General features: G+C 48.2%; 1 protein-coding gene across 1 annotated transcript; it reads left to right on the top strand.

Moving 5' to 3' along the window:
* The first annotated feature begins 222 nt into the window (after positions 1–222).
* On the top strand, positions 223–1,158 carry LOC140896505 (olfactory receptor 51G2-like). The gene has a single exon (XM_073308463.1). It carries the CDS (start codon positions 223–225, stop codon positions 1,156–1,158), a length of 936 nt encoding a protein of 311 aa, XP_073164564.1.
* Positions 1,159–8,686: the final 7,528 nt, after the last annotated feature.

Here is an 8,686-nt window from a genome sequence, read left to right as displayed (position 1 = left end):
TGCACTAGATGGACTGCAGGTCTGATCCAATCTGCCAGTGCCTTTCATCCTATTAATGGTGTAAATCCAAGAGTGTGTTTTTGCTGATCTTTCTTGAGCTCCTGGGAGTCTCTAGACTTGCACTCAGAGCAGAAAGATGTCTAGTTAAATATCAGCTAGTCTCCTGTTCGTTTTTCTTTCAGGAAGGAACACTGAAAACTCCTTGAACCTGCCCAGTCCATTATGTCAGCTGTCAATGAAACCAAATTCCAATTTACAATTTTCCTTCTCACCGGGATACCTGGAAAGGAAGATGTCTATCTCTGGATCTCTGTCCCTTTCTGCTTAATATATGTTCTTTCAATAGTAGGAAATTCAGTCATTCTGTTCATTATAAAAACAGATCCAAGCCTCCATGAGCCCATGTACATTTTCCTTTCCATGTTGTCCATCACGGACCTTGGCTTATCAATATCTACCATACCGACGATACTGGGCATGTTCTTGTTCAACTCTAGGGAGATCAGCCTTGATGCCTGTTTTGCCCAGCTGTTCTTCATCCACTTGCTTCAATGTATGGAATCCTCCTTCCTCTTGTTGATGGCCTTTGACCGCTTCATTGCAATCTGTAACCCACTGAGATATGCCTCCATCTTAACTCCATGGAGGTTATCCAAAATGGGACTGCTGTGTGTGCTAAGAGGGGTGGTCTTAGTATTACCATTCCCTTTTCTGCTGAAACGGTTCCAATACTGTCGAACTAATATTCTCTCCCATTCCTACTGTGTACATCAGGAGGTCATGAACCTGGCTTGTTCGGATATCACAGTCAACAATGTCTATGGCTTGTCTACTCTAGTCTTAACCATTGGGTTGGACTCGTTGCTCATCTTCCTCTCTTATGTGATGATCTTCAAAACAGTGCTGAATGTCGTGTCCCATGCAGAGTGTCTCAGGGTCTTGAACACCTGCGTTTCCCACCTCTGTGCCGTCCTGCTCTTCTACCTACCAGAGATCGGCTTGTCTGTGATACACAGATTTGGGAATAGCTCTTCTCACTTGCTTCAGTTTGTCCTGGGCTACTTCTATCTGCTGGTCCCACCCCTAATGAACCCCATTGTGTACAGTGTGAAAAGCAAACAACTTCGTGCAAGGATAATCAGGATGTTCATCAACTGAAGGGTGAGTTCCTCACGCTGCTCCCATACTAGTGTGGAAGTATAACATTGTATAAGTATAACGTTGTATAAGGGGACATGCTGGATACATTGTATATGAGAGGGTATGCCAAAACGTATTACAAAGTATCTGAGGGAGTACACGTAGGGACAGTTAGCTTTTGAATGGAGAAGCAATTAAGATAGAGCCAGCACATCTAAGAAGCAGGCATCAGAATGGAAGGTGTGAAGGGCAATTAGTTAAGTTAACTGGAAGCTGTTAAAGGAGATTGTTAAGGGTGGCAGGTAATTGAAGATACGTGACTGGTCTCAGGGATCTCGGAGGGTGGTGACTAAAATCTTTTTCTTCTTTTTTCTGTAATTTCTTTGTAACTTGTTCTCCAGCAAGCTGTATAAATTAAGAGACACAAGGCCCACTTGGGGGGCTCACTTCTAAATATATTAGCAGAGCAGCTTTGCTAATAAAACAGAGTGGTCTGATAAATTGTGAGTCTGAGTCAAACTTTGACACTAGTGACCTGGGAGTCAAAAAACACAGGCCACAGCCATCTATTCCATCCTGGAACCTTAAATCTGAGACAAATGGACACAAATCTGACATCAGGAAGCATAACATTCCAAAACCAGTGAAACATTTCAGGGTGGGAATTTTGCAACAGAAAAGCTTGAAAAACAGACTCCAACAAGAAACTGCTGAGCTTGAATTAATGTGCAAACTAGATACCATGAAATTGAATTTGAATAGAAACTGGGAGTGGCTGGGTCATTACACACATTGAATCAATTTCCTTAACTTAAGTATCCTCACACCTTCTTATCAACTGTTGAAATGGGCCATCTTGATTATCACTGACACTGTTCATTGGGAGCCAGGGGAGCAATGGGATGTTGGCGCAAAAAGAGCCGTATCGGTGGCTACCCCAAACTCAGAATTCCTGTTGATACAGTCAGTAAAGAGAAGGGATGTGGATGTTGTTTCCCGTTACACCTGGCCTGTCTCTGTCCTTTCTCTGCCTAAACATCCAGGGGCCATGACAAAAGCTGCAGAGCTCTTCTCTTGTTGCAGTCCTGGCCCTTCCTGAACGCTCTGGTTGCTGCATGATTCATGGGGCTGCACCAACTGTGGACAGGGATTACTACTTGGGCAGAGACACCCATCCTTCCCCGACGCCTTCAGCCAGATTCTTGTGTCTGAGTGGTGTCAGAGACCTGATTAACACAGGAGCCCCAGGAGAAGCCATTCATGCATCCCCTCCCCTACTGATGTCTCTGCACACTGCACACCCGCTGAGCCCTCTTCCCACAGAGGCAGAGCAGAACTATTTGTGTGAGTGAGGATCTGACACACACGAGTCCTGCCAAGAGACTCAGGCCCAGATTCCCTCCCCTTCCCCCGATTTGTGCTGCCCCAGCTGATTGGAAAGTGGTGGAAATGCACCTCAACTCCCCAAGAGAGGCACGGCTAGCTCCTATCGCAGCCTAGCTCATGCCGTTTAGGGTGACCACCTAGTCAAAAGGTAAAAGCAAGACACATGAAGGAGTCCTGCCACCCTGTGACCCTGCCCCTACCCTTCTTCTCCTCCCTGAGGTTCCACCCACTCCTCCTCCTCTTCCTCTAAGGTCTTTGCTCCATCTCTCCCCCCAGAAGGCTTCATGCTCTGCTCCTCCTCTTCTCCTTGAGGGCCTGCCTCCTGGTCTTCCTGAAAGCGAGAGCTAAGCTGTGTTCAGAGCCTCCCAGGGATCCTGGCCCACAGTGGGGAACCACGGATCCGCTATCTGCCCTTGGCATTGGGGGGCAAGAGGAGGAGCAGGAGCAGGGGCCCAAAAACAGCCCCCATCCCATGACCCTGTCTCCCCACAGGTAGCAAAATGGAGTTTAGTGTCATGTGGTCTGATCACATTCATTTGCATTCCCTGCTGAGTCATAGCTTCCATTATCCATAGGCTGTCTGGAGAAGTCTCAGGAAGGCTTTTCTCAGGTAGGGGATAAGCTTTTCCTGGGGTCTGTTATTTCCCCAATGCACCAACAACCAGAATAGGCCCTTCATAACCAGCTGTCTAGACTGTAAGTATTTTGCCGAGTGTGTGTCAGCCTGGTGTAGCTACACAGATAAATAGTCAATATTCATAACTTCAGATGCAAAAATAAAAAATGCGTAGACGTGGGATCATCATATTCTGCCAATCAGAACTTTTCCATAGACACCTCACAGGACCTATTTTGTACAGGATGCGTTATAACTATGTCATAATCACATCACAATGATGACGATGGGGAAAGTGTCACAGAAGCCTCCTCAGCTGCCCTGGAAGCTTCATGGCACATGTAAAAAGGTCAAGTTCTTCAAGAAGAGACAACGTGGTAGCAGATGGGGCGGGGGAGGGTACTGGGTTGCAGTCACAGGGGCGAGGGAGGCTCAGTCTTGTCCAGGAGCGGGGGCTCTTGGAAGCAATTACCACCCAGAGGAGGTCAGCCCAGCCCTCAGGCTGCTTTAAACTCCACTGAGGCAGGGGGAGAATAGGCCAGCGAATCAAACCTCTCTAACTGGCTCTGTGCCATCCCTGCTCTCTGCAGCCCAGGGGGAGCTCTGCTGGCGCAGCAGACAATCCAGCCGGGCCTGTCACCATTCAGGAGTCTGGAAGGCTGGTCCTGTGGTCTGGGCATGGCTCTGCAACGCAATGCAAGAGAACGGGGTTTGATCCCCTTACTGTGGGCAAGCTGTTGGCTGTCTGAGCCTCTGCTCAGGTGTATACTAGCCCTGCCCTGTCTCACAGCGGTGGCAGGAGGATAAATACATTTAAGGTGCTCAGGTACTCTGAGACCCAAAGATCAGGGTACTGTCAGGGTTTCACAGAGCAACACCTCAGACATTTGTGTATAAAAGGCCTCTTACCACAGCCTCCTGTGACAGCTGGCTTCTGGGAAGCCCCGTAACTCCAGACCCTTGGTGTCTGTGGCAGATGTGGGGATGCTTGTGGCTGACAGTGAAGGGTAGGTATTGGATCTCTGAGGGGAGCGATGGAGTGTCACAGGGATGCTGGGAGTTCCAGCACAGTCACGGGAACAGTGTTTGCAAGCCATTGAGGCTGAATCGGTCTAACAGCCAAGCAATGGAGCAAGTGCCACAGGGGCCTCATCTTAGATATTTTGCTGAGAGAAAACAGTCTCAGGGCAAAGGTCAGCTCACCCCTTGGCCCTGAAACATGGACATGGCTGAGCACTATGGTGCCTGGGCCCAAGGTCACACAGGTTGCACCAAGGGTTGCTTTCACAAGAATGGAGTAAACAGATGGGAAGATGCTCTCAGAGACACAGGGAAAGTAGGATGTGTCCCAAGAGCTCCTTGGTTTCCCTAAGAATGTAAATGGGCCAGTTCTGTTCCTCTGTCTCCAGAGCAAAATCTGTCTAACTCAGCTTGTAGTGAGATGCGAGATAGATGAGTGTAGACGTGTGAGAGCTGCCTGCTATTTTATAACCATTTTCTCCAATGCTTTGTGCTGTTTGCTAATCAACCTACTAGTTTTAAGGAGGGTGGGGGTGACTCTATAGCTCTGGTCACAAGCATCCCAAATGGAAGAGACTGAGGTGTCCAATCAGATCTGCTTGGTGATAAGCATTTCGCAGAGATGGGGTATTGTTCCAAGCTCAAAAAGTGGGACAATTATAAGACTCCCCTCAAGACAAGAAAGGACCTGGTTTAGAGGGTACAGAGATGATATATCCTGGCTTTATTGTGGCAGTCCAGATTTTTCTTGGCCAGCATCTATATTTGTTGAGTACCTGTCAGCATTCAGAGGAGCAGCTTGTTCAAGTTGCAGTCAAGGTACGATCCACTCAAGACAATGATTCATAGCCCTGGTCTACACTATGAATTTAGGTCGGATTTAGCAATATTAAATCAATTTAGCCCTGCACCTGTCCACACTACAAAGCCATTTTTTCCAAATTTAAGGGCTCTTAAAGCCGGTTTCTGTACTCCTCCCCGACGAGTGGATTAGCACTGGAATCGACCTTGCTGGGTCACATTTGGGGTAGTGTGGATGCAATTTGACAGCATTGGCTTCCGGGATCTATCCCAGAGTGCTCCATTGTGACCAATCTGGACAGCACTCTCAACTCAGATGCACTGGCCAAGTAGACAGGAAAAGCCCCGCAAACTTTTAAATTTCATTTCCTGTTTGGCCAGTGTGGCGAGTTGATCAGCACAGGTGACCATGCAGAGCTCATCAGCACAGGTGACCATGGAGTCCCAGAATCGCAAAAGAGCTCCAGAATGGACCGAACGGGAGGTACTGGATCTGATCGCTGTATGGGGAGATGAATCCGTGCTATCAGAACTCCATTCTAAAAGACAAAATATTTGAAAAATTCTCCAAGGGCATGAAGGACCGCGGCCAGAACAGGGACCCGCAGCACTGCCTCATGAAACTTAAGGAGCTCAGGCAAGCCTACCAAAGAACCAGAAAGGCAAACGGCTGCTCCGGGTCATAGCCCCAGACATGTTGTTTCTATGATGAGCTGCATGCCATTCTAGGGAGTGCCCCTCCAGCTACCCCAGCCCCGTGCGTGGTCTCTGTCAATGGACTCTCACACAGCAGGGATGCGGATTTCAGAGACAAGGAAGATGATGATGAGGAGGAGGTTGAAGCACAGCAAGCAAGCGGAGAAACCATTTTCCCCGACAGCCAGGAACTGTTTCTCATCCTGGATCTAGTACCCCCCCATCCCACCAAAGGCGGGCTCCCGGACCTAGAAGGCAGAGAAGGGACCTCTGGTGAGTGTACCTTTGTAAATATAATACATGGTTTAAAAACAAGCATGTTTAATGATTAATTTGGGGGGAGGGATAGCTCAGTGGTTTGAGCATTGGCCTGCTAAACCCAGGGTTGTGAGTTCAATCCTTGAGGGGGCCATTTGGGATCTGGGGCAAAAATTGGGGATTGGTCCTGCTTTGAGCAGCGGATTGGACTAGATGACCTCCTGAGGTCCCTTCCAACCCTGATATTCTATGATTCTACGATAATTTGCCCTGAAGACTTGAGATGCATTCGCGGCCAGTACAGCTACAGGAAAAGTCTGTTAACGTGCATGGGGATGGAGCGGAAATCCTCCAGGGACATCTCAGTGAAGCTCTCCTGGATGTACTCCCAAATCTTTTGCAAAAGGTTTCTGGGGAGGGTAGCCTTATTCCGTCCTCCATAGCAGGACACTTTACCACGGCAGGCCAGCAGTACGTAGTGTGGAATCATTGCATAACAAAGCATGGCAGCGTATGGTCCCAATTTTTGTTGGCATTCAAGCAACATCCGTTCTTTATCTCTCTGTGTTATCCTCAGGAGAGTGATATCATTCATGGTCACCTGGCTGAAATAAGGGAATTTTATTAAGGGGCCATTCAGAGGTGGCCGTTCCTGCTGGGCTGTTTGCCTGTGGCTGAACAGAAATCATCCCTGCAATTCGGGCAGAGATGAAGTGATCATCCCAGAGCATTGTGTTTGTGTGTGTGGGGGGTGGGGGGCTAGTTGGGTTTGTGCTGCACATTAACCAGAAAACTGCAGCCCCTCCTTTTAAAGGGCCAGCCCAATGGGTGCTTGGTATGGGAAATGAGGGCACTGGAGTTTGAAACCATTCCCACATGTTAGGAAGGCTAAAGAACCCAAAAGACTGTGGCTTACCATTGTGCCTCCAAGCCAAATTCTGTTGTCCACCAGCCCTCTGTGTGTAATCTCTCAAACCAAACTGGCAGGCCCTCGATATAACAGGCAAAATGCAACCTTGTAAAGAAATTACACCTGCTATGTAATGTTAACAACTCGGTTAACCATGAAAGAGTCAACCCATTGTTCTCTAAAATGTCTCTTTTTAAAGACTAATCTCCCTTTTCTCCCTCCTGCAGCTGAAAATGTTTCATTGCTCCACGAATCATCTGCATCCCAGAGGCTATCAAAGATGAGAAGCTGAAAAAAAACAAACCGCACTCGTGATGAAATGTTCTCTGAGCTCATGCAGTCCTCCCACGCTGAAAGAGCCCAGCACAATGCGTTGAGTGAGACAATGTCAGAGTCCAGGAAAGCACAAAATCAATGTGAGGACAGGAGGGATGAGCGAGAGGAGAGATGGCATCAGTGTGATGAGAGGAGGCAGGATGCAATGCTGAGGCTACTGGAGGATCAAACTGCTATGCTCTGGCATATGGTTGGGGTGCAAAAAAGGCAGCAGGAGCACAGAAAACCACTGCAGCCCCTGTGTAACCAACCACCTTCCTCCCCAAGTTCCATAGCCTCCTCACCCAGACGCCCAAGAACGTGGTGGGGGGACCACCGGGCACCCAATCACTCCACCCCAGAGGACTGCCCAAGCAACAGAAAGCTGGCATTCAATAAGTTTTGAAGTGCAATGTGGCTTTGTCCTTCTGTCCTCCCCTCCTCCACCACCCCACTCGGTGCTTCCCTCCTCCCCCATCCCTCCTGGGTTACCTTGGCAGTTATCCCCCCATTTGTGTGACAAATTTGTAAAGAATGCATGAATTTGAAACAACAATATTTCCAAATAGCCCTTAACCTGTTCTTTCACCACCAAGAGCTGCTCACCTCCTCCCCAGACTGTGTTGCCCAGTGCAGCTGGATGGGAGCTGACCTTGTCTCTGAAGACTGAGGCAAAAAGAAGCATTGAGTACTTTTTTCACATCATCTGTCACTAGGTTGCTTCCTCCATTCACTAAGGGTCCCACACTTTCCCTGACCTTATTCTTGTTCCTAACATACCTGTAGAAACCCTTCTTGTTACCCTTCACATCCCTTGCTAGCTGCAACTCCAAATGTGCTTTGGCCTTCCTGATTACACCCCTGCATGTTCGAAGAATATTTTTTTACTCCTCCCTAGTCATCTGTTCAAATTTCCACTTCTTGTAAACTTCCTTTTTGTGCTTAAGCTTACTGAAGTTTTCTCTGTTAAGCCTGCCGTAATTGCTATTCTTTCTGCACATCGGGATGGTTTGTTCCTGCACCCTCAGTAAGGCTTCTTTAAAATACAGCCAGCTCTCCGGGACTCCTTTCCCCCTTAGCCTGCCCATTAGTTCCCGTAAAGAGTCAGAGTCTGCTTTTCTGAAGTCCGAAGTTGCAGGTTTTGCTACACTCCTTGCTTCCTTTTGTCAGGATCCCAAACTCAACCTTCTCATGGTCATTGCTGCCCAGGTTGCCACCCACTTCTACTTCCCCTACCAATTCTTCTTTTTTTGTGAGCAGCTGGTCAAGAGGAGCATGGCCCCTAGTTTGTTCCTCTACCACTTGCACCAGGAAGTTGTCCCCAGCACTCTCCAAAAGCTTCCTGGATTGTCTGTGTACTACTGTATTGCTCTCCCGGCAGATGTCAGGGTGTCAAGGTTCCTTCCCCACTCTGAACTCTAGGGTACAGATGTGGGGACCTGCATGAAAATCTCCTAAGCTTACTTTTACCAGCTTAGGTTAAAACTTCCCCAAGGTACAAACTTCCACTGCCACCACCACACTTTATATGGTTCCTGAGTAAA

This window comes from Lepidochelys kempii, chromosome 1, assembly GCF_965140265.1.
Source record: "Lepidochelys kempii isolate rLepKem1 chromosome 1, rLepKem1.hap2, whole genome shotgun sequence".
Classification (NCBI taxonomy): Eukaryota; Metazoa; Chordata; order Testudines; family Cheloniidae; genus Lepidochelys; species Lepidochelys kempii.
This window is presented reverse-complemented; position numbering and strand designations above follow the sequence as displayed.